Source organism: Tympanuchus pallidicinctus, unplaced genomic scaffold (assembly GCF_026119805.1).
Source record: "Tympanuchus pallidicinctus isolate F22 unplaced genomic scaffold, pur_lepc_1.0 scaffold17, whole genome shotgun sequence".
In the NCBI taxonomy this organism is placed as follows: Eukaryota; Metazoa; Chordata; class Aves; order Galliformes; family Phasianidae; genus Tympanuchus; species Tympanuchus pallidicinctus.
The window spans coordinates 4459561-4484527 of NW_026294690.1; the positions used below are offsets into that span (position 1 = coordinate 4459561).

Below are 24967 nucleotides of genomic sequence, written 5' to 3' on the forward strand. Positions count from 1 at the left end.
GTAATTATTTAAGTACTGTCTTTATGATAGGATTGCAAATAGGAAAATAATCAAATAAGGCATCACTGTATTTCCTGAGCATGGTAAAAAAATCACAAAAGTTCTATTTCACAGCATACTCCTAGTATGAGTACCTCAGAGTTTGTTCTGGAATTACAGAATGAATAAAGCTGAAAAAGACCTTTAAGATCATCAAGCTATCATCACCATGCCCACTAAACCATGCCCTCAGTGCCACACCTCCACATGTCTTCAACTCCAGGGACGGTGACTCCACTGCTTCCCTTGGCAGCTCATTCCAATGAGCTCATTCCAACTTCTTCACAACCCGCTGTGAAGAAGTTTTTCCTGGTATTCAACTGAACCTCCCCTGGTGTGACTTAATGCCATTACCTCTCTTCCTACCACTGTTATATGGGAGAAGAGACAGACTCACACCTCACCACCAACTCCTTTCAGGTAACTGTAGAGCATTATAAGGTCTCCCCTGAACCTCCTCCTCTTCAGAATGAACAATCCCAGTTCCTCAGACACTTCCCATAAGACTTGTGCTCCATTTTGCCAGCTTTGTTGCTTTGTTTCCTGGGACGTGCTCCAGCCCCTCAGTATCTTTCTCTTTTTGTTGTAAGCTCTTTTTTAATGAGATCCAGATGAAGTCTTGCTGTTTGTGGATCAGCACTTGGAGAATATTATTACAGATTTTTATATAGTTAATTTTGGCCGATGCTAATTTGAAATTAAATTTCTTTGAATGTTAGTGTCATGCTTGTTTTCAAGCCCGAGATGATATAACTTCAGTATTTACTATGCTGTTTATTCTCAAAACTGAAGTCATTTGTTGAAATATGAATTGTGCCAGAGCATATTTGTTTAAAGGTTGCATCATCTCTAAATGATGCTGAAGTAGAAGAAGTAAATTTAAAGGGGTAGCATTTCACCTTAACTAATGTTTGAAGCACATTCTAATAAATGCAATGAATCTAATGCTAAAGAACAGAGGAGCCTCTCTTTGGATCTTAGTGCCTTCTTAGTTCTATTTCCTGTCATGAAGAAGTAATCAGCTGCTGACATTTGTTAAGGTCTGAGCTCTGGTTGACTTATTGTCTCTATGTATGGTCAAATTACCATTCATCACTGAAGAAAGTGTATTACTTTAAGATTGTTTTTCATTGTTAAAGGGGCAGCTACACTACAAATTCACTGAGTTATGTGGCCAACATAATTCATCTTTAATTTGTTCTATATGATGTCCAATAATGTATTTATTGTATGCATTGCTGCACTGTAAAACATTTTTAGTCAAATTCAACAATAGTATTGCTCTTAAACTAATAATCAGGACTGGAGTTTTAAATATTCTTTACAAAGCAGTGAATCTTTTTTTTAAAGAGACCTTTAAGCAGTCTGTCCTTACGAATTGGTCACTTTTCTCCTGAAACAGGTTTGGTGTTAACTTTGAACGTGGTACCTTCCTTTCTGCCCTGTAGCTTTTTTAGTCTTGAGTAATGTGGATTTTCTTCTTTTTCTGTGCCTAGTAGATTAATGTGGTTGAACTGATACTCCACAACAAATAGCATTACAAAACTTAATTTTGTCTATGCATCTTCAGTTTTCAAGTAATTTTTTTAAATCCCTATATGAAATTTCAGAACAAATTTGGAAATAAAAATAAGTTATAAGTAATAATTCTGTAAGCTTGTGATGTAAGTATATTGTGATGTACTTGTAAGTATATTTATCTTCTTTATTGGCAAAATTATTTCGTAACATTATGCTCAATGTGCAACTCATGCAGTAAAAGAATGGATTTCAAACTTGGTATCTTATCTGCATTTAATAAAGAAGCCAGTATGAATCAGTAATACAAATGCTTTCTTCATTATTTTCTTACTAATTGCATATTCGTATAGAACTCATTGCTGAACAGTGGTTTAATATCACATTCCAGCATAAACAATTTACTTATTACCATCAGTTATTTAAAAAAAAAAAAAAAAAAAAAAAAGTGAAGAGATCTTTAAGAAATGTATTGCCAAAGGCAGTGTTTGCCATTGATCATTAAGATACTTGGTTCTTCCTGTGGTGGGCCTCACTGGGAAAAGAATTTTCCAGAAGCTGTAATGAGTTTTGTTACATTGTTCTTCCACTGATAAGATAAATTGAGTTTAACAGATAACATTTTTAGCATTTTGTCCAGTGTTGAAAATGAATAACATTCTGTTGAAACTTGCAGTGTTCTATGTTTTATTTTTGTTTTAAGTGTGGCAGATTTTTACTTGCTATTAGTAAAGCTGGGAAAGGTACCTTAAGCTTTGGCCTGAATGAAGAAGATAAAGGGATACAGTCTTTTTTTCCCAACAAGTTGTTTTGTTTGTTAGTTTGCTTATTTTCTTCTTTACTCCGAAGCAGTTAATTGCTAGATTAGACATACAACTTGCAAAAGTCTAGAAAACTATCTGCTTCTTAGGCCTTAGTGATTGGACTATTGTGTTTTATCACAATAACTGCAGTTTATAACAGCTTATAATTTTTCTTTCTAACTAATTACAATGACACTTTAATGTTGAAAATCACGTTGGGTGATCTTAGGGGAGAATCACAACAGTATGTGATGGGATATTAGAGACAAAAGAGTGTAAAAGAATTTTTGTATGAAGGAAATAGGGGGATCTTTATGTATTACTGATTGCAGATATATATCCTTGATTTCTCCCTTTTTTTCCTACAGGGCCAAGGCTTTTCGTGGAAAAAAGGTCCATGGAGAATATGACATTAAGGTTGAACAGGTAATTAAATGACTCAACCATCCATGCATTTTTTTTTTGCATAGATATACAGCTAGATATACAAACATATGTATACACACATGTGTAAAGGCTGCTCCAAAAGTAATGCCTCCTATTTTATTATGTTGGCCCACAACATCAGAGGTGGATGTTTGGTGATATGCTAGTAAAGGCTGAAACTTCCCATCAATATTCCATTACATTTTGTTGCTATGTGGCAGATGGCAGAAGAGAGGCAGTCTAACAAAATAACGTATGACATGGAAGTGTGTGTGGAGAAAAAGGATTTGATAGAATTTCTCTGTGTGAAAAAAGTAGCCCCCACTGACATTCATCAATGCTTGCTGAAAGTTTATTGGAGAGCAATAAAGCAGATGTGAGCACAGTGAGACTGTGGGTGTTATGTTTCAGCAGTGGCAATAGCAACAGTGAGCTACCTCCTCTGGTGCAGCTTGTTGTGAGCGTGGTATGCAGGCTTTTGCTCATCACTGTCAAAAAAATGTAGAGCTAACGGTGATGACTATGTTGAAAAACATTGTTCTATAGCTTAGAATTGGCTTTATCAAACAGTGTTATCATGTTCTTTGTATTTATTGTATTTTCTGTGAAAATAATTAGGAGGCATTACTTCTGGAGCAACCTACAGGCTTATAGATGTGTACATGTAGTCCTTTGTACTTTAACAAAACTCTCAAGTCAGCTTACCTAAATTCACTTTAATACTACAGCATCTTGCTTGGCTCTGTTCTTTACACCACTAAATACCTGTCTCATGTTCTGGCTTGGAACAGTTTCATGGGGATCTTCAACAGTATTGGTGGAGAGGGGAAAAAGAAAATGCTATTTTGTCTCCAGATACTATTCTCACATGACAGACTGTGCAGCTGATATCATGTACATTCTTTACTATTAACAAAAGCTCTGGGTGACTAGAGTTTCCTTCGTATGGTCTCTCTTAGGACCAGATCTACCTTAAATCAGTATGAATATGAAGGTTTCTGAACCCTCTTAATCACTCTGTAATACATCAGCATCTTAAATTGTGTACAAATATCACTAACTTTAGTTAGTTTCTTATTACCAAAGAGCATTATTTTATTTTTGTACTACTTTACAGCATCCAACCTATAATCTACGATATTTTCTGTTGTATGCTAAGCTTTTAAAGTACAAAACCCTATACTGTGAATCTTCTTAATCATAGAATATTATTAACGAATGGAAGAGATTATTTGTCGATCTCAGATTTAAAAAAAAAAAAAAGATTTAATACAAATATGCCAGTCTCCCACCTTTTGCAATATTTTTTACAGTAATCTTAAATGTTCCCCCTTGCGTTTAGAACATCATTATAATGATTCAAGGAAGTATGTAAGTATATGGAATTTAATGAAGAGACATCCGTGCCTGAAGTCAAGAGCATACTTAAGCCACGGAGTTGGAATGGTGGCTAGAGTAGTCAATACCTGCCTTAACTGACCGCTAAATTCTTGTAGTCTTACCCAGATTTCACTTATAAACCTTCAACTATACAGTTTTTCAAGAACAGACTAATGAGAATTCTGACAGTCTCAATTCCTTATTAGTGTCTGGGATAGCACAGACACTTTTGTTTATCCTCCAGAAGACACTTGGCTGCATTTCAATAATTCTGCTGTGTAGTGTTATTGTAAAGTGCTTTGAGAGTCTAAGCTGATGAAAGACTGGGTAAATGAAAAACATCCTGTCCGTTTATTTCAAATAACTGTAGATTTAGAGTATGGATTTGGTTCCTTTCAAATGCCGCATTTTCAGTGTGAGAACATAGAGAAAATTATTCACTTGTGAGTTTTGCAATTCAGCTGTTTAGTAGCACCATATGTTTTTGAAAATAGAGTAAAAGCACAAAAAAGAAAGTAGTGAAGTATATGTAGAGAATGGGAGAAAAATTCAAACACACAATCTGTCATAAGAAATTCTTTGTCATATTTCTCTTCATACTGGTTTTATGCTATTTGCTTCAAAACATTAGGTACATTTTTGTTCTGCCTGTGTCAATCTCTAATGTACACCATACCAAGCAAATATATAATCTCTCAGTGTCCTAGTCCTTTATACAGCTTTTTTCTTTATATTATATTTTATCCAAGTGTGTTGTGCCATTACCCATACTGTAACCCACCCTGTTGGTTTAATATTCTTTCAGTGCTTGTTGTGTTCCAAATATATATCTTAGCAGTTCAGGTACATAAAGAAAGGGCTTTGGGGAAATAAAGGTAAAATAAATCAAATTGGCTAATGTGAATCCTCTTTTCATAGGCAGAATTCTCAGAAATCAACTTGATAGCCCATGCTGATGGCAATTATGCAGTAGATATCCAAGTATTTCGGAATGGCACTAAAGTTGTCAGGTAAGAAAAACAAGAAAACAACAGAAAGCAATAGGTGGCATAATTTATGTGTATAAGATGTGCTAATTTTATGTGTGGTGGAGATATTGACAAATACAGCACACCTCGATCACTAAGCATGACAAGAATCTGAACTGAGTAGGTCCTGAGACAGGAAGTAAATCTCTCAACATTTAAATCACATGGAAAATGGAGCAGGTCCTCTTTGAGCTCTCTGAAACTGGCTTTTACCTGACTTCAGCTGCTGAGGTTTTTCTCACAGATGCCACCCATGCAGCTCCTCACTACCAAAATTTTGCCATGTAAGCTCAATATAAAAGGAATTAAGTCTGGTATAAATACATGTATGGGAATCAGAGTTATAATTCGAGTCTTATATTTCTGATTTATGCAGTCTTGGTGGTTTAGTATGTGTCAGACTGTTATAGATGAGAAATAATTGTTTATAGCATTGAGCGTTTTCATTGAATCATAGAATAGCTCAGGTGAGAAGTGATCTTAAAGATCATCTAGCTCTGTTGTGCTGTTGGGCAGGGTTGCCAAGCACTAGACCAGGCTGCCCAGGGCAAGATGGGACTTCACAGGGCTGAGCAGGCTATTACCTCTCTCACCCTTCTGGCCGCAACTCCTTATCAGGGCTGCTCTCAACGAATTCTTTCTCCAGGCAACAAATATCTGGGATTGCCCCAACCAAAGTGCAACACCTTGCCCTTGGCCCTGTTGAACCTCTTTAGGTTTACATAGGTCCACTTTTCAAGTTTGTCCCAGGCCAGTCTGGATGGTATCCCTTCCTTCCACTCTATTAACTGCACCACTCAGCTTGGTGTCATCAGCAAACTTGCTAAGAGTACGCTCAATCCCACTGTCTGTTATTGATTAAAAAAAAAAAGAAGTTGAAGAGCACCGGTCCCAAGACAAACTCTTCAAAGACACCACTCATGAACAGCCTCCATGAACACCTGGGCACAGATTCATTTCCCACAACGTTCTGGCTGCTGGCAGAGGCATTTGTCTGCCTTGTTTATCAGTTCCTGAGCAACAACAGACATAAAAGTATCTCGAGAACATATTCACAGTTTATGTAAGTGATTTATTTATCTTCCAGTGACGAAAAAAAAAAAAAGCACCTGAAAAGCCACGATAACTTGTCTCTCTTCTTAATAGAGCTGCAATATTTTCTAGATGCTGATATTCTCAAAAATAATTTGATCATTGATTAATCCCAATATATCTCTTTCTTGCTAGGTCATTCAAACCTGATTTTGTCCTCGTTCGGCAACATTCATTCAGTATGGCAGAAAATGAAGATTTCCGAAACTTGATCATTGGCCTGCAGTATGCAGGCATCCCCAGTGTCAACTCCTTGGAATCAATCTATAACTTCTGTGACAAACCATGGGTGGTAAGTGATGTACTGAAAAGTTCTCTTGGTGCAAACTTTGGAACTTATTTCTGTTTGCTTATTTAGTTCTTGCTCACAAATGCTGAGTGACCAACCGTAAAGTCACAGAGCAGTGAAACATTTGTGAGAGGAATAAAAATCAAAGTAGGGTATTTAAACCTTTTTTTTCTTTTCCAAAAAGACAGTGTAGGCAGTGTGGAGATGGAGAAAAATATTTGTGGTATAAATACTGAAATAAGTGAGGAAACTAATGGAAAGCCTATCCACTACTAACATCCTCAAGTGAGGAGAGTATTTATTCACAATTTGTGTGGGAAAAGCGAGCTGAGAATATTTTTCATATTTGTGGTTTTGAACATAATTTAAAGACTTTTAGCCAGTGTTTTCCTCATGCCTGCAAAATTTTTGGGGCTATGCTTCAGTGAGGAAACCTGAAGCTATTAGTTTCATCATTTGAAAGCTCTTTTCATAATCTTGGGCGCACTGGGTAGGAGTTGACCTTTTTACAGTTACACCTGGAGTAATGAGGCACATTGGAGACTCACTGAAACACTTTTAGTGTAGAAGCTAATTCTGCTTCTCATTGCACACTTTGTTGTGATAGAGGTAGACTTGGATGATATTTTTGTTCATAATTAGCATGAACAAGTTAAAATACGATGCTGTAAAAGATGATTATGGATGGTACTATCATTTCCTTTCATAGATATGTTCAGTTGCCAAGACCTAATGAAGCTTTAAAGGTTAGTACTTGTTATAAGTAGCCAGCAAGACCTGCTTTTTTCCTCTTGATGCTTAAGAAAGAAAATAACTTAGTACAGGTATTTTTCACACTAAAGGAAAGCTTTATTGTAATACCTCGTGGCCTCAAAAATATTTATTTTACATTTACTTTGAAGACCACTACAGAATACTGTCAGAATGTTGAAACATATCTTGCAGTTAATTTTATCATACTTCTGTGTTGCAATAAACTACAGCAGAGAATAAAGAATTGATAGTCTTTACAGCTTTCCAGAATACATATTGTACATTCCTGAATGAGGCATGTTTAAATGCAATAATGTTTAAATGTTTAAATGCAGTAAAAAGAAACCAATATTCTTATGGTGGCATTAGTGTCACGGCTCTTCCTACACCAAAGCAAGATGTTTCTTCTATCTGATATCATTTCACAGATGTGAAATGAGCTGATTATCCTTTCTGATAATAGCTGAGGGTAACTGAATGTTGTAGAAATACTTGCTGTAATAACTGCCATATCTGCTTATGTTTGATTTATTTATTTTCATATATTCTCTTTTGGGTTTAACTTTCAGTACTATTTCCAAGCCCAGATATGAATGCCACTAATTTTTTTTTTCTTTCAGTTAAGCTTACTTTATTTGAATATAGAGAATGATGTTAGTTTCACTGACAATTTTCTACTTGCTATTTCTATCTCTGACAGCCAGAATACATTTTATTTGAACTGCCTAAATTTTACACAATCTCAGTACATTTCACATCTCTGGGATATTCCCTCTCAAAATACCTATCCTGAAGAAAAATATCTATCCTAAACTATCGGGTCACTTGTTTCAAGCCAACATCTTTCACTTTAAAATTTTCTGCCGTGTTTCCTTGAATTGAAGTTGTTTTCGTTACTATGTGTGACAGAAGGATTGCCTTAGTTCTGCTTTACTACCTGTGGCCATCAGCTGAGACTGCAGATGTGCAAGTGGTTCCTCTTATAAGTTTATAGCTGGACCATACCTTAATTTGTCCTACTTTAAAAGAATGCAGAATTTTAACCTGAGGAAAAAATAGTTTATCAAAATATGAGGAGTCTTGTTTGTGCTTTTAACTTGAAATGTTGTGATTTCTGTTCTCTGTTGTAACGGGAGATGCAGAGACAACCACGTTCATCCATGTTTCTTTGTGAAATCTTTGTCAAGTGTAGGGATGGTGGCCACTACAAGATGTCATGTAAGCCTGTTACAAGTCATGTGTGGATTTAATATTCAAAGGGTAAAAATCCATCGGTCCTTTGATGCAGCCAATCTCATAAATATTCAAGTAATGCAGCAGAATGCAAGACCTGTTTATTTTACTGTTATCTTCTAGCTTGTTAGATTAACCCAAACTCAAACATGCTGCTTTGCCTACGTAAAATCCTGACAGCAAACTATATTCTAAAGAAAAATAACTAAGAAGAAAAATAGGTTTCACTTCATACATACTTTTTTTAATAATGTGAATCTTAGCATCAGGAAAGAGCATATTTAGCAACCACGAGTGTCCGTGTCAACTTTGCAGAAGTGCAAGTAAGCAAAAATGTGCATAGACTGATGGCAGATTAGACTCATTTCTTCACAGCCATCATGGTTGCCTTTCTCAACAGTTCTCGCTAGCATGGAAGATCTGATGTTTTTTATGAATACTTCTATAAAAATTGCAGATTCAAAAGCATGAAAATTACAAAGTAAAAGTATAGATAAATTCAAACTATCATCCTTATTAATAGATAAGAAATCTCTTCTATAATGGAAAATTTGATTTGTAGAAGTGAATTAAAATTCTGTAACAGCAGAAAAACACAAAGTTACACAAAGATTCGCTGCGTTGGATCCTAGAGGTTGAAAAATTACTGAATTAGCTGTGGACACCAATCATTTGTATTTACGTAAGTGTAAAATCAGGAGAGCTCTATAGAATTTGTAGAAGGGGAATTCAGAGAAGTTGGGCTAATTATAAGAGGGCCATGGAATAGAACAAGAGCTAGAATCCTAAATACAAGATCTTTTGTTTCCTAAGTTACTCCACAGTAACAGGTCTTCGCTTTTATTAGAACAGAGAACACAGCATTTTTTCAACTCTGAAGGCAGACTGACATTAGAAACTACTGCACATTTCTGTAATCTTCTGATAGGATACTTTACACTGCATCTGCAGATGCAGGTTTCAGTGTCACTGCCAATAGGCAGTCAGCAAGTTTGTATTTAAACTTTTATATTTGTATGTTATTGAAAGATGGGAGTGTGGTGGGAAAGTTGTCAGAACACAGTCAAAACATTTCTAAAATCAAGTCTTAAATCCTGTTTTCTAGTGTTGGGACATACATAGTTCCTTCAAATGCAAGTCAAAAGTTCAAAGCACCGTATTGCCCTTTGAAAATTTAAGATGCTAGCAACTGTGGCAAAGAAAATATTGAATTGAATGTGTGTGCAGTGAGGTGTTTGCATACTGAAATATGTTAATGACTTGGGTTATTACAGAACTTCTCTTATTTCACTTCTGTGATAATACTTACCACCTACCTCATGAAAAATGCATGATCCTCGCTTTAGAGATGGCTTCTACTTCAATGCTAGTAAGAACATCAGAACTCAAGTTGAAAGCATGAGTTGTACAAATAGAGACTGTTTGTTGTTACTAAGTGCATCCCGAGCTATGGAAGAACTGTTTTAAGGTTAACTTCTCACAATAATTGGAATATTTCCTTGCACTGTCATGTTGCAAAGTCATAGGTTCTATTGAGATAAATTGGCCTAGTTAATTTATAGTTACCTTGGGTTCAGTTGATACAGAAGCATATATTTTTCTTTGCTGGTTTTATAATCTATTTTATGACAGTACTCAAATCAAGCTGTGTTCAGCACCTGTTATCTCACTGACGAAACACCAAGATTTATAGACTAGTTATTTTATTGTCTATTTTACTTCAGAAAAATTCATTCCAGAAATAAGCGAGACCTTACTTCACTGAGGCTTCTGAGACTGTAATCTTTCTGGTAGTATGTCAGTATGTGGTAGATGTCAGTAAGCAAAATATGTAACCTCAGAGGACAGAAATAATTTAAAAAAGTGAAAATAATGTCAATGCCTGAAGTGATCTCGTGCTTATGATTAGGGCTATACTTGAAAAAAGAATAAAATCCATTGTATTGTGTTGCTATTTTAAAGAAAATATATAATACTGTTCTGCCAGTGTATTTCTGCATTCTTCCTATTATGATCAATGTGAAATTTGATTGTTTAAATGTTTGCATCAAGTGAACTCTGCTCTTGATTTTTACATTTAATTGTGAATATTGATGTTAGAAGCACAGTCTTGGAGTACTACAGACCACTAACAGTGATCCATACTAACTGTTCATCTATACTGTGTATAGCAAATATCCAGTCAGTGGAATTATAAAGTGAGATAGAATTAACAGGTGAGGTTACTTAACATACAAACTCTGGCTTCCTTGCTGGGAGCTGTAAAGTTCAATGTCCATAGCTGCTATAAATAGAATATTTTATTTTGATTAAACCTTGGCTGTGACATAGCAGTTTCTTTCATTACAGAAACTGAATTGCTATTTCTTAGCTTCAGATACTGATAATGTTTTAACATAGCACAGATGACAATTCCTGCAGTTGTATGTAAGAAATATATATTTTTGAAGAGGAAGAAAATCCTTGCTTAATCAACCAGATTCCATGATGGCTGTTTTTCCTCTGTTACTGAAGAGGAAAAACATAGCAGCTCTGTGGCTGTCTGTAAATCTGTCTTCTCGTTAGCGTGACTTTGGGAGGCTGGTTCGTTTAGAAGGATTCAAGGGTCTACTTAGACATTAACTACACAGTCATTCTGGTGAAGGAGATGGCAGAACCTACAGAAAACATGTGAGCATTACGACTTAGCTGCTGCCAAGCTGGTGGGAGCACTTGAAGCACTGACTTGTTGTAATCACAGAAGGGATGTAGGAGCCCACTGTAGCGTGTCAAGCTGCTGCATAGACATAACAACCTGTGAAGGGTGTCTGTTGCTGCACGGATGGGAAGGCTGGATACTGAGCAGGCTCAGCCTCTAGTGAAGAAAACTGTTGGCGTGGTGACAAAGTGCTACATTATTCTCCTGTTCAGCAGTGTGGGAAATAGAGGCAGAAAAATAGGAATTCTTTCCTGGTCAACAGCTGGAAGAGTGGAATTAAGATCCAGAAAACATTCTTATCTATATTTTAAAGACACCTGAAAGATTCTATTCTTTTTTTTTTAATGTAGAGTGCCAGATGTAAGCTCATATCCAAAAAAATCACTGTGACTTGATTTCATTGTAGGAATTTATTGCTATTAAAGATTTGAAATGCCGGAGAAGTGTGATAATACACTCTGTTATGCCAAAAGTCATTTCCTTGCTCATCTGTGTTCATTCTGAGACTGATTACAATTTTTCCTTTTATTGGACTTCATTGTATTATAAACATCAGTTACTCTTTGTGCCTTTTCCTACAATTCATGAGTCAACACTCAAGTGAGTTTTGAGCAAATTTGAAATTTTTTCCATCTTGCTCCTTTTGCCAAACTTACGTAACTCCATGACTTCATGTGTTCATTTTGCTTTGTGTTGTTTTTGCAGATTTTCTCCTTACTTATCTTTATCTTTCTCTTACTGAACACTTTGTTTCTCTGTTCTCATCTTCCTATTCTGGAAGGTTGTTTTTGACTGTCCTTTGTTGCTTTCTGATAGTATCAGAATATTTTCTCCTTTCTTTTTCTCCTTCATTTGTTGCTATAAAAGTTGCACTTTTGTGCTTTCTCACTTTTCAAGATACACTTTCATAGTCTGAGCTGCAGACTGGGGCACTGACAAGAAGGTTACAGGCACTCTGCAGGGAGAAGCATATAAAAGAAATGAGCTCTGTTCATTCCAGCTTCCTGTTGACAGAAATTATTGAAGCTATGCCAGTAGGAAGACACAGGCACATAGATAAGTTTCAATATTGTGTCATAGTATTTTCTGGAGAATGAATAACATAAAATAAATGTCCATAAGAAAAGTCTTTTTGAAAATCAATTTACTGTAAACTTAATTTTATGAGTCATCCTTCAGTGCTATTTTGTCCTAATGAGATAAAATCTAAATGTCTTACCAAATAAATTGTGTTTTCAACCATGCTAGCAAGGTTGATCTACCTGATAGAAAATACTGGGGACAGTGAGCAGCCGAAATATGGGAGTATGTGGATCCCACCCACTCATGCTGTTTAGTATCCTTTTTCTACTCTTACGCTTTAGGAAGCCAAGGTGGCAAAAGCAGTTCCTTCATTTCAGGAGTGGAGACCAAGGGCTGCACCTCTCTTCCTCAAGATTTGCTTTCTTGGTTACTGGATGTCATTGCGTGTCTGACGATGTCTGAACAGGTTCATATCACAATATGTGGCAGTCTCCTCAACAAAATCAGTTTGCCTCTTTGAAAGCAATTACACAAAGGGAGAATATTTTTTAAATACTGGTTTCGTGGCTCTTATTCAACTGAAGGGTTTTCTGTAGGACAGCCAGAGAACAAACAGTCCACATGTGCTATTCTTCTAGTCCTGATCTGGGCAGAACTTTAAGCATAAAAACTGTAGTTTTCTTCTCTGTCAGCCAGTGAAGATCTGGGTGTCTTTGCTCAGTCTGCCAGCTAAAGCTAAAACACGTTGATGGATTTGTAGTGCAGGAGCTGAAAGTAAATTCACGAAACTGTGTCAGCAGGAAGGTAAAAACATTTTAAGCTTTTTGGTTAAAAGTAAGTTACTAGTGAGTTTGAATGCATTTAGCATTTTGAGTTTGAATGCATTTTGCATGGAGCAAAGAACATAATTATTGATTTTTTTTTTTTTTTTAATACGTTACGAAGGAATCTACATCAAACAGTCATTTCCTGTTTACACCTATTCATAGAGAAGAACAGGGCAAAGGGACAACAACTTTGTGCAAAAATTCAAGAATGCAGTGAAAAAAATCTGAAGCTACTTTTGCATTAAATAAGCAAATCCTTTTTTGCTTTTTATTGCAGGAATGCAGTTACTAAAGTTTACTTTCCTAAAATATGAAAGTTCGCATGAGATTACTTGAGAACAGCAGAGAACTTTAAATAATGATTAGTTTTTAGTGGTGAATTACTTTTCTTTTTCATGGAGCATGCAACTTTTACAGGACTGTATTCATAAATCTGAACTGTAAAGTACTTGGAAAACATATAATCAATTTACATATAAGTACTTTACAGTTCAGATTTATGAATACAGTCCTGTAAAATATTTTAACTGGAGAATCTCATACTGGAGGAGGGGAGCAACAAAAAGAAAACACAATAAAATCTCTTTATTGTAGTGAGACTGAAAATCTTCTGAAAAGTGCTTAAGCACACACCCAAGTCTTATTAAAGTAAACAGGTGCACAAATGTTTCCTTGAAGAGGACACTGAACTCAATGTTCCCGTAACAGTGGAATCAACTGCACATTCGTATGGCTGCCAACTGCACCCAAGAAAGAGTTTTTATTTCAATGACTCAGTTCAAAAAATTGTTTCTTTTTCTATCTTTTCATTCTAAAATAAGAAGTTCCAAGTCATCTTGATCTTGGCTGCATGGTATGACTAGTTCTTCTCTGACAATCACCACTTGATCTGTTTATCTGTTTCCATGCTTTATGCTTGTAACTATTTTTTTTTTTTTTTTTTTTTTTAAATTTTCATATTTTCCTTAATTCTCACTTTCCTCAGTGTCTGGACATTCTGTCACTGCCTCTGCCATTAGTCAAGGTGTTTTGCATTGCCAGATGCCTTGCTACTCAAATTTGCAAGTCAGGATGAAATGTTTTTCTACCTCTGACTGTGATACTCTTAGCTTTTTTAGCTTTTTTTTTTTTTTTTTCTTAAACATCCTTCTCTAACTCTTGGAGGAAAGAAAAAATTTACTCTCATGAGAGCAGTTTATATGTGGGAGCTCTGCACCTTTTTCAAAGGCATGAGGTTTTTATTTAGAGGTGACTTTTGTATTATCCTTTTGAAGTTCTTAGTGATTTGTATACCTTGTCAGATGTAACTGATGGGAAAGTATTCCAGCAGTTATTTGCAGTTGTGATTGCAATTGAAGTGAGAGGAGATATATTTGTACTGCAGGAAAGCTAGAGATATCAAATAAATGCCTGTGGAAATTCTGATAACATGAAGCAGAGATGCTCAGATCTTTCTGGGAAGGATAAACAACGATCCACACAGGCTCAACAAAAAAACTCAACACCTTCATCTCAGTAGGTGCAGATAGACATTCCAGTGGGTAAGGAGGGAGTTGAAGATGAAGGAGCTGAGGAGATTGCAGCTGCTGTCAAGGGTGAAGTGGAGGAAAGAACAAGATGTTAGTCCCCGAGTAATGGGCTGAGCAGCAGGACTTGAATTAAAACTTGTGTGGAAGGGCAGCTCAACTTGGTGATCAGCATCAATGTTCTCGTGTGAGGCTGGACCCGAAAAAGATTGGGAAGCAATTCAGTTTGTGTTATAAAATTACTGCTTTAATTATGATGAAAGTTCCCTGTAACTTATCTTTCCATTCGCAGTCCAACTGTGTTATTTGGCTTTGCATAGTAATAAAGGAAAACGACTGCAGGAACATCAAGATCTTCTGTCAGCTCCCTGTATTCTGTATTCTGTTAATGTGCCCAATTCTTCCTGTTATCTGTATTCTGTTAATGTGCCCAAACTAATTTGTAGGCAGTGTTTCACTGTTAAGTTACCACGTCAAGCTCTGAATTGACTTTGAAAGTTTGAATACTTTCATTAAGTTGTCTGTCATATTCTACTGACAGAAAGTACTGAAGTTACAGCTGAAGTCTGCTGTCTGTTCTCTGTGATTCTCATTGTAGGTATCAACTCATCAAATGTGTAAATGCCTTCTGGAAAAGTACTTACGTACTTGATACAGTGTAGCTGAATCACAGCAAAGAACCAGTATTATGACAAAAAAAGAGTAACACAGATATTGCTCAGGTAGTAGGAGAAGTAAAAAAAAAGCCAATACCAGCAAATGCAGGAACTGTAAAAATAAGGGATGATGAAAAATCTTGGTTAAATTCACTCCCACACAGTGTGTATGTCAAATGTACCCTTCCACACAATCACTTGATTTCCTTTCCCACTGAAGGGCTTACAAGTATTTGTCACTCAGTCTGCTGCCTTCCATAGGTCTGCTATCTTTGCACTAATGATGCTGAGTGTTTGTGCTTTTGAATGTTTCTTACTCTTACAAGGCAGCCTTTTTTTTCCTTGAAGGTCCAGACTTACAAGCCGCAGCCTAAAAACGGTTTTCCTTCATCAGAGCACTTTTCAGGGTGGGATCTGAAAAGGGTTAAAAGAAGTCAATGCGTTGCAACATTTGATTAACACAGTCCAATCTTCCAACTGTTGTTCATCATCTGCTTTTAAGAAATATATGTTCAAAGAAAGCTCTCAGAAATAATGAGTACTGAAATTATGTTAGAAACTTTAAAAATTTTACTTCAGCAGCTTCACCCACAAACACTGATATGCATTTCATTTTTATTTGTGAAAGGGCAAATTTTCATGTGGGAATGCAAGAATAAAATGCTCACATCTCAGCAGTCAAAGATAAGGTAAATCTCAAAGCGATGTTTTTTTGGCAACATAATGATCAACTTTTTTTTAAAACTTGTTTCTCTACTGCTGGGGAATGTCAGCTCACCTGGTTTAGAGTCCAGGCAGTCGTGAGACCATTTGTTACCATGCAGTATTAATGGGCAGTTGGACTTATTCCACTGTCAGTTGAAGCCAGCCTTAAATTCTAAAGGGCATAGGTAGTGAACACACACAAAAAGGAAAATCTCTGACAAAACTGGTCTTATAGTATGTAGGCAAGAGACACTACCCTAGAAGGGAACAATTTTACAGGCAAATGTGAAGTAGTTTGTTGCATCAAAATTTTATTCAACGTACCACGACACTCTCCACTAGAATGGACAATGGTGCAACATATCATTCTTTCGGAAAAGGGAGACTACAAACTTGCTGTAATTAAAGGTGACACAAAGCACCATCATAGCTAATTAATTTTTTAAAGGGAAGGTGTGCAGTTTGTTGAGGAAAAAACGTATGACTGTTTCAGGGATGAGATGATTGTAATTAAACGTGTTTGAACTCATGTAAAGCAATAAGCAAATCATTGTTCAGATCTTTGAGATTAACCAAGTGACTTTTTTCAGCCATTCACTGATAGAATGCACTAAATGCAGTCAAATTTATGGGATTCTATTCTTAGTGTAACAAAATCCCATAAAGCTTTCCTATCAAGTCAAAAAGTCACAATCTTTTTGATTTATTATTTCTTCTTATCTGTCATGCTTTATTGGAGAGGAGAAAAAGTGATTTTATCCTGTTCTTTTTGAGAGGCACCATCTCCAAAGACTCCTGCTGAAATGTTCTTTGAAGTTATTTTGTTTTATAACCATTAAAAACTTACAGGACTTTTGATATGCCTACAAAATGCTTTATATACATACCATGTAGCTCTGCCAGTGTTCTCTGTTCATCCCATACCAGAGAACGTTCACCATGGGATTAGGTATTGATTCAGTAGCTTATAGTCTAGAAATAGTTTGCTCTTGCCCAGGTAAGCATGTAATAAGCCTTACTGTGATTTGAAGACATAATTTAAGGTCAGACTAGTTAGTGCAGTAAATTGAAACACTTTCAAAACTTTATAGACAGAGCAATAATTAGGTCATTTTAGCACAGATTGGTTTTTTTCCCGTCTTACTTGGGTAAGGCCTACAAACAAGTCTAATCAGAATTGTTACTGCAGTTCCCAGCAGGTTCTAGACTAGTACCCAGTCTAGGTAGAAAAGCAGAAGAGGTGCCACGTGCTATCCATGTTCAATGTATTTGTAAGCTCTGTGCATCTTCTCAAATACCCAGGTAGAGCAGGATTTTCAGAAGTGGTAATTTGATTCAATCTGTGTAGCTGATGTTTTTTTTAAATTTTTGGTTTAACTGCTCAAAAGAAAAATATAGAAAATGTAGTCTAGATCACATTTAATTGCTATTCTGTTTTAATGAACTTCTTGTTAATTTTGTTTTTCATGAATTGTCCAGAATTCAAGGAAAGTACGGAAAACAATCAGTAGTTTATGGATGTACAATTAAAATGCCAGAACTGTTATGTGAATTTGGGTTGAGTTTATCAGATCACTTTTTTAGGGATAAAGTTCAACAAGAAATTCCTAAAAGTGTAGACGTGAGTGAAGCAGAGATCCAGTAGGGAATAGGAATAAATCAGCCCCCAATTCTGTGGGGTGTCTGACTTCGTTCATATTCTCTGCCTCAGGAAATTTAAACCTAGTTTTCCTGTGTGCTATTCCATAGCTTAACTACTAGATTATATGTACTTCAGAGTGATACATGTGTATTACGTGTGGTTAGTACTATTTTAAGCAAGTAAACATTTGTCAGCATTGATATGAAATGCAGTTTTCTTATGTTTTGAATGAATGTCATTATCTCCACAAAGAGTGTCATTTTTCTCACCATCTTTCAGTAGAAATGGGGAAAAAAATCAGGAAAGAATTACAGGAAATCCTACAAATAATTTTTTTAAAAGAACTTTACATAAAGATTTATTACTAAATGACTTATTTTAACATAATGGTTTGGCTAAAATCATGTATTTAATAGACAGTATTTCATCATGAAATTTTAAATTTGGATCTTGGATAAGGACAGGAATAAATAGTAAGTTGCCAGGAATTCTATTCACAAACCACCTTATTTTGGTAGCTGTGATAATATTTCCTTTCCTTGAGGTCTTTTTTCTACAGCACATATCCAACTAGGATTTTTTAGGTTTCTGGTGAAAACTATTCATCGTTAAGGTATTTTCCACTGGTCTTCAAAATTTAAATATGTGTTTTACCAAACCTAAGTAAACACCACTAAATTAAACAAATTTTTTATGCCAGCTGGATATGCAATGCAAAGCTTTCATCATTTTTTTTCCCCTTTAAATGGTTTTTACTATCCCTTCACCCTCAATTGCATTAACAGAGCATTTGATCATACCGCATCACAGACAGACTTGTATTGTTCTTTGCTTTTTTCCTGTTTGTAACCAGCAAATCCCACTATTCAAACTGTTGTGCTAATTTGTTTATGTCTCATGTTGGCATAATGACAACTAAACACATCATGGGCATGTACAAGCCAGAGCTTTGGAGTCTTGAAACAATAGTGGTCTTCTGACTGCCAAAGTCATCTTGCTCCCTAGAAACCTCATTTGCTAAGCTGTAATTTCAAGAGATTTGGGTTTTTGGACTGTTAGAGCAGAAGAGCTGATCTGCTCACTAAACAGAACAGCCCTTAAATGTGTTTCTATTTAATAAAAGATTGCATTTTTGTGTTTAAATATTTCTTGGCTTTTTGTGTTTTTACTACTATCTACATTATAGATAGAGTGGATATGCACTGAGGAAAGGGCCCAGAGAGAAAAAGTTAATAGAAGAGCCAATAACGCGTAACTGTTTAAATTATCAGCATCACTGTTGATTGAAGACAGTGGAAGAATGGCTATGTGGCTAAGGTGCATGGCTAGAGCCTAGGAAATTAAAATGCTCGTTTCCTCTTCATCTGACTTGTATATGACACAGTTAGTTATTGCTTTTCTCTGCTTTACAATTTTGCAAAATCGCCTTTCAGTGTCATTGAAGTGCCAGAAGGTAAATTAAAGTGAAATATATTTTATCTTTGGATTGAAGATGGTAGGAAATGCAGTATCATAATGACTTCATCACAAAGTCAGCTTAAAATATGCAGAATATGAGGTGTCTGAAATCAGTATTCCAATTTATTTCATTTCATGTAGGTGTGAGGGTTAACTCTTAAAGGTACTGTTCTTTTTTTCTCTATATAAGATGTCATAGCTTGGGCGGATTAAAAAGATGTGTAGAAGTGAGAGAAATTAGATGTTATTTGTGTATTTTATGCTGAGTTTATGAAACACAGAAGACTAAAAGCAAAGCGATGGTATAAGAACCCTTCAGCAGAATGTGGTTGGTCTCCTGAGATTCTGTTTTGCCTTGCTTTACAGTTTGCCCAGCTGGTGTCTGTCTACAAAACTCTGGGTCCGGAGAAGTTCCCGTTAATTGAGCAAACGTTCTATCCAAACCACAAGGAAATGGTATGTACAAGTACCAGTACTGCATTAGTTAACTGTCTGTTAAACAGTGACTGTAAACACACGTGATCCATCTATTTTAAAAGCTATTTTGGTAGCTGTCAGAGGGATGAGATGTGGTGATCACTTGAAAGCATTGTGGTGGCTAAATGAAGAAGATGTTAGAACTAACAAGCTAACATTTTTTCAACTAATCAGCCTCAGACTTCAAGAGATTAAATGGCTGTAAAAACACAGAACTATTAAAGTACGGGGGTTACTTTTATGTTTTGCTTCAAACTAATTCTTTAACATATGTTTGAAGAGTTCATTATTTATCTGGATGATCTGCCTACAACTGTAGAACTTTGAACATACCTAAAATTAGGGTGTTTGTGACTTACGTGTTCATGTACCTGAGCTGACATTGTTTGATTTCCAGCCCTTTACACATAGAAAGGTGTTCATTAAAGTGACACTTGTGATCTTCACTTAACATTTTCCTAAAATAAAATTACCCTACAAATTTTTGATCTTTAGATGGAAGTAGTTTCCTATGTCCTCCAAGTTGTTTTTGAAGATAGATTGGAAGAGGGTGCATCAGTGTGACTGTTCTCTTGAAACTGGTCTGGCAGGATGTAAGCACAGTTTCCAACTTGCTGGTGAACGTGCAACTGTGATTATTTTTGTGCCTGCATATGCAGAATGCACATAACCTAGAGAAAACACATCTTACATTGGACACATCTGTATTCTTTTCATGGTTTTCTAAACAGAAATTCTTTCCTGAGTGTATTCCTGATAAATGCATTAGTTAGCTGTTTATTTAAGGTCCTCAGGCTGTGATTGCTTCGTCCATTTTGATAGGACTCTGTCATCACAGATGGCACTTCAGAACTTATCCAGTTCTCCTCTCTAGTCCCTTTGGACTATTGACTCACAGATGTTACTATTTTATTGTATAAGACACTGAGGACAAGAACCATTGCTACACATATGTACTTAGGAAATCTGCTATACAGAAGTTTTGTGGAGTCAAAGGAGAATGGTTACTGATATGGAGCAGCAGATCTAATTCTGCATAGGCGATAATTTGGGAATTGAAAGATGTTTCTGTTGATGGATTTGTCAGGAAAAAGTTTCATAAAATGTATATTTTTATGTCTTGGGGATATATTAGTAGTAGGTAGAGAAATAGAACCACCTCTTTTGTTTTGCAATATGTTTTCTTTCTTTAATGCTATACATTTTATGTCTCCTATTATTCTTAGAATGGCAAATTAATGCTTTTCTGTAATTTCCTGCACAAAAGTAATTGTTCTTCATTATTTTATCAGCTACAAGTCATTGTCCTATTGAAAAAACAGACCTTTTACGGTATTTCTTAGTTTTACTAAGAAACTCTGAATGTAATGCCTCCTATTTAATTCAGTAGAAACTGCAACAGATACCAAAAGCACAATAACACTATTTGATAGAGGTAATTCACACTATTTTTAAACAACTAATTGAACTGAAATTTTGCTTGTTTAACAGAGTATGAAAAATGTTGGGATGTTTTTTCCCTTTTCCTTCCCTTTGGGTAATTTTTTTCCTCTATGTTGCTTATTAATATCTGAACTGATAAGTTATTTGTCTTTTATTCAAACTTTTGAATGCCCCTACTCTCCCCATTTGAGTAAATTTTTTACATGTTTTTCTATGCAATGAATATTAATCTGAAAAATTATTCTCTGCTTCGGCATTGCCTTGCTGTATGTCATTCAAATATGCTGTAATATATGATTATGCTGAAGATCATTTGTGTGGTTTTGCCTTCTGATGAAATTCTGGGAACTTTGTGACTTGAAAAATAATCAGGCAGCATCATATTAGATAGCATTTTTATTTGAATTTCTAAAATAGGTGGTAAAACAATTTTGATATCTTTAGTTTCTTAGTTAATAAATTGAAATAATATGCTATTTGAATTTTTATTTTTAACACTATTTGTGACCTGCCTTGTTTGCATTTACTTTTATAGAATTTAATTTTTACTGTTTAACTTTTTGTAGTTCCTTTTGTGCTCATTCGTTCATGTCTTATCCCCCGAATCACAAGCTAGAGTTCCTTTCATCCACTTCAACCCACTGAGGGGTAAGGGGGAGAGCAGGGGAAAACTGTGGATCTGTGAATTGAGTTTTTGGCTGAGCTGCCAGTTGTGCTTCTGTTTTTTTTGTTTCTTTCATTCTCTGGTGATCGTTTGTACTGAGTCTTCAGGCAGCAGTAAAAGGTAAATAAACAAAGATGCCATTCTTTTGTGTAAAACTGGAGCTGCTTTAAAGAAACACTTCTTGAAACAGAAACATTCATCTCAAATTGATTAGACTATACAAAATGCTGTAAAGCTTTCTGAACTCATTGCTAGTTGAGTCATATTTACAGCCTTTCCCTCATTAATGAGGTTCTCTTTATTTCACTACATTCCCACCTCCTATGTTATATCAGGAAAAAAATTCTTCACTCTAATTGCTGGGCATTTTAATAAAACTTAACTAAAACATTGTGTCAAAAGAAAAAAAAACATCAATATTTAAGGATTTTATTTTTTCAGCATTCACCTGATCTTTTCTCTAATTATAAGTCACATGAGTCATTTTCAAATTAAAATAGAATGTTGTACCAGGTTGTATTTCTGCTCTGACCTTCCTAACAACATGTACCAATGCCACTGCTGTGAAAAATAAATCTGTATCTAGAAAAGTAACATCCAAAAATCAGCACTATTTAATGTTTTTCGTAATCTTTATCAGCTTTTCAGGGAAAATAAGAAATCATTTTGAGAGGGTTTGGTTTTCTTAAAATCTTTTCTTGAAATATTTATTGATATGAAAAAAAACCAACATCTTTTTTATCATCCATTATGGGAAGTGTGGCAAGATTTCAGTTCAGACAGAAATCAAACTGGACAGCCAGTAATTTTGAAATACTTCATATTGGATACTTTATGGCAGATCAAATATAAAACATTTTAAAAACTCATTATAACATACAATTCATGTTATAGTTTGTTCATAAATACCAAGGAAAACATTTATTTTTACAATGTCTACAAAGAAGACAATGAGAGTTTGGTTAGTTCAGTTTAAGGTCTACTTACTATAAAACTGAAAAAGAAATAGAACTATGTTTCATTTAAAAGCAGAAATTATCTGTTTTCTGCTGAGTGATATTCAAAATGCACCATTACATCAAAATACTTTAGGAAACAAATGCTATACTGTCCATGTGTGAAATATTAACTAGCCATGTGCTTGATTTGGACCTTGTATAGTTATTGAGGTTCTTTTCCAGACTTGTCTATGAATTGTTTTGGCTTGACAGGAAGAATTTATGCCTGGTTTTTTTGTTGTTGTTTTTTTCTCTTTTTTCCAATCTGTCTGTGAACTGTTAATATAAATGCACAGCACTGGCAGCAATTAGCACTGCCAATGTTGTCTTTGCACTATCAGTCGGAAGAGGGGTGGCCTTCATATTTCCCTTAGGTAAGTAGTTGTGTGCACACGTGTGTCAGTGGCTGAAACTGCCCAACTGGTAATTTTTTGTTTGGCTTCAGCAAAACAGAAAACTAAATCGGCGTTGTATTTGGCAACACAAATGTATGATGTTTTAATTTAGGACTGTAAATAAAAATGACAGGCAACATTTATGTCCCTACTAAGGGACATAGGCAACTCTCCCTCAAAGGAATAATGCTGAGTGTTCCTGTTGGTTTTGCAATGTTTGCAGTTCTAAATTCCTATTTGAGTAATATGAGAGGGTAATCCTTAGGCAAAATAGGAATGATTTTCAAGAAACCCAGTAAAGAAAATTAGACTAAAACGTAGGATGCATAACATGGATCATGGTTCTCATCCAGTTTCTAGAACACGAGCACTGCTTGAACAGCGGTCTAAACTTTGGCTCTGAATGACATAACTTCTGCAGTTTTACCACTGTGAATTGAGATGCTTTCGTAAACTTATGTATGTGTGAGAATGGCTACTAACTACAGCAATCAGTTCTTAATAGTTAAAGCCCCCCCAAAAATTGAAGGCAAACTATTGTAACTCTAGGATAAGATCACAAGTTGCCAAGCTCATTATGACAGATTACAATGAACATTCATGAATGAAAAAACATTAATGTAAATTTAATTTATAATTAAATATGGTCAAATATTTGAGAGCTTTTTAGAAATCTCTTGCAGTGTATGTTATTAAATATTTGTGCATTTACTTTCATGTGAGTTTCTGAAGCCAAAGCTTTAACAGTGCTGAAATAAATTGCTCTAGTCACATAATTAGAGAGGCACTATTAATTACTACAGCTGCAGTGATGATGGACGTGGTTTCTGTAAACGTGTAAGCAGTTTTCACCTGTTCTTATTTGTGTTGATTCCATACAATGCTGAAGCATTAGAACATCTGCCTTTACTTTCCTATGGACTAGCTACACCTTGTAGAATATTGAGTTGGATATTGGGATTTTGATTATTGAGTTTGTGTTTTAACTTAATTATCAGTGAATGTTACAACTCGGTAGTTAAAGAAATCTGTGACATAATTAACAAACAATGTGGAGCATAGATTGTTTTAATCACAAAAGTGTTCAACTTGTTTGAAAAGGTAAGGAGAAAACAAGGATTTTTGAATCTTTTATAGCAGATTGTTAAAATACTTTACATATACACTGTACAGTAATTCTTTTGTATCAGAAGACTTTCATATGGGAAAAAAATAGTTCTATAAGACATTCATTAGTTCATCAGAATGATTTGAAACAAAATGTGGAGCTCTTTCCATCTGTAGGTTAGCAGAAATAGGGACAGATTTCTGACCATTCTTATGTTCTCATACATTCATATTGGTAAAAAAAGGAAACTTGTTATGCCTTATAAAACACAGAGCAGCATTCTCAGTTTGAGCCTCTCTGTACAAAGCAGGACTTAAGGAGTAGCTATCTCCAGGGAGATTTGTTCCTCTTCTTGCCTGAGTGCCAATTCCAAAGACTCGTACTTTAGCTTTACAGGACAATTTGTTTTTGTTTCTAAGCAGTGGATACATTAGACGATAGCAGTTCAAAGCTGTGAGCGTGCAATTTTTGATGGAATTAGACTCCAAGGCTTTTTAGGAAGTGATCACTTTAAGGTTCGCTGATGTCAATAAACTCTTTCTCTGGGGGAGGGCCACCTCGGTACCAGCTGCAAGTGCCATCACTTCTCTTGATACAGGCGTAATGCTTGGCTTGGTGCCCGTATAGCTTTCTTTCTATCAGCCAGTCTGTCCAGAGGCACTCATTTGGTGCAGTGATTGAGCAGGGCACCATGTAGCAGGTAGTAATCTAAACGTGAAACAGTACATTAATTCAGTAAATTGAAAGTTTCTAAAAGAACAGTAAAATACGTGGTGTATTCCACCA

The 24967-nt window shown here is 35.5% G+C and overlaps 2 protein-coding genes across 17 annotated transcripts in view; one reads left to right on the plus strand and one right to left on the minus strand.

Annotated features, from left to right (window-relative positions):
* SYN2 (synapsin II) overlaps positions 1–24967 on the plus strand; it is a 143488-nt gene that overhangs the window by 42076 nt on the left and 76445 nt on the right. For all 5 annotated transcript variants that reach the window (XR_008205739.1, XM_052679040.1, XM_052679043.1 and 2 more), the window contains exons 2-5: positions 2729–2786; positions 5085–5176; positions 6422–6578; positions 19463–19552. Coding sequence is in view for 4 of the 5 variants with exons in the window: in XM_052679040.1 (XP_052535000.1) it covers positions 2729–2786; positions 5085–5176; positions 6422–6578; positions 19463–19552 (397 nt within the window). In the remaining variant the exon portion in view is untranslated. The remainder of the gene's footprint in view (positions 1–2728; positions 2787–5084; positions 5177–6421; positions 6579–19462; positions 19553–24967) is intronic.
* TIMP4 (TIMP metallopeptidase inhibitor 4) overlaps positions 22356–24967 on the minus strand; it is a 108743-nt gene continuing 106131 nt past the window's right edge. For all 12 annotated transcript variants that reach the window (XM_052679055.1, XM_052679053.1, XM_052679051.1 and 9 more), the window contains one exon: positions 22356–24889. In XM_052679055.1, coding sequence (XP_052535015.1) covers positions 24692–24889 — 198 coding nt within the window. In that variant the 3' untranslated portion in view covers positions 22356–24691. The remainder of the gene's footprint in view (positions 24890–24967) is intronic.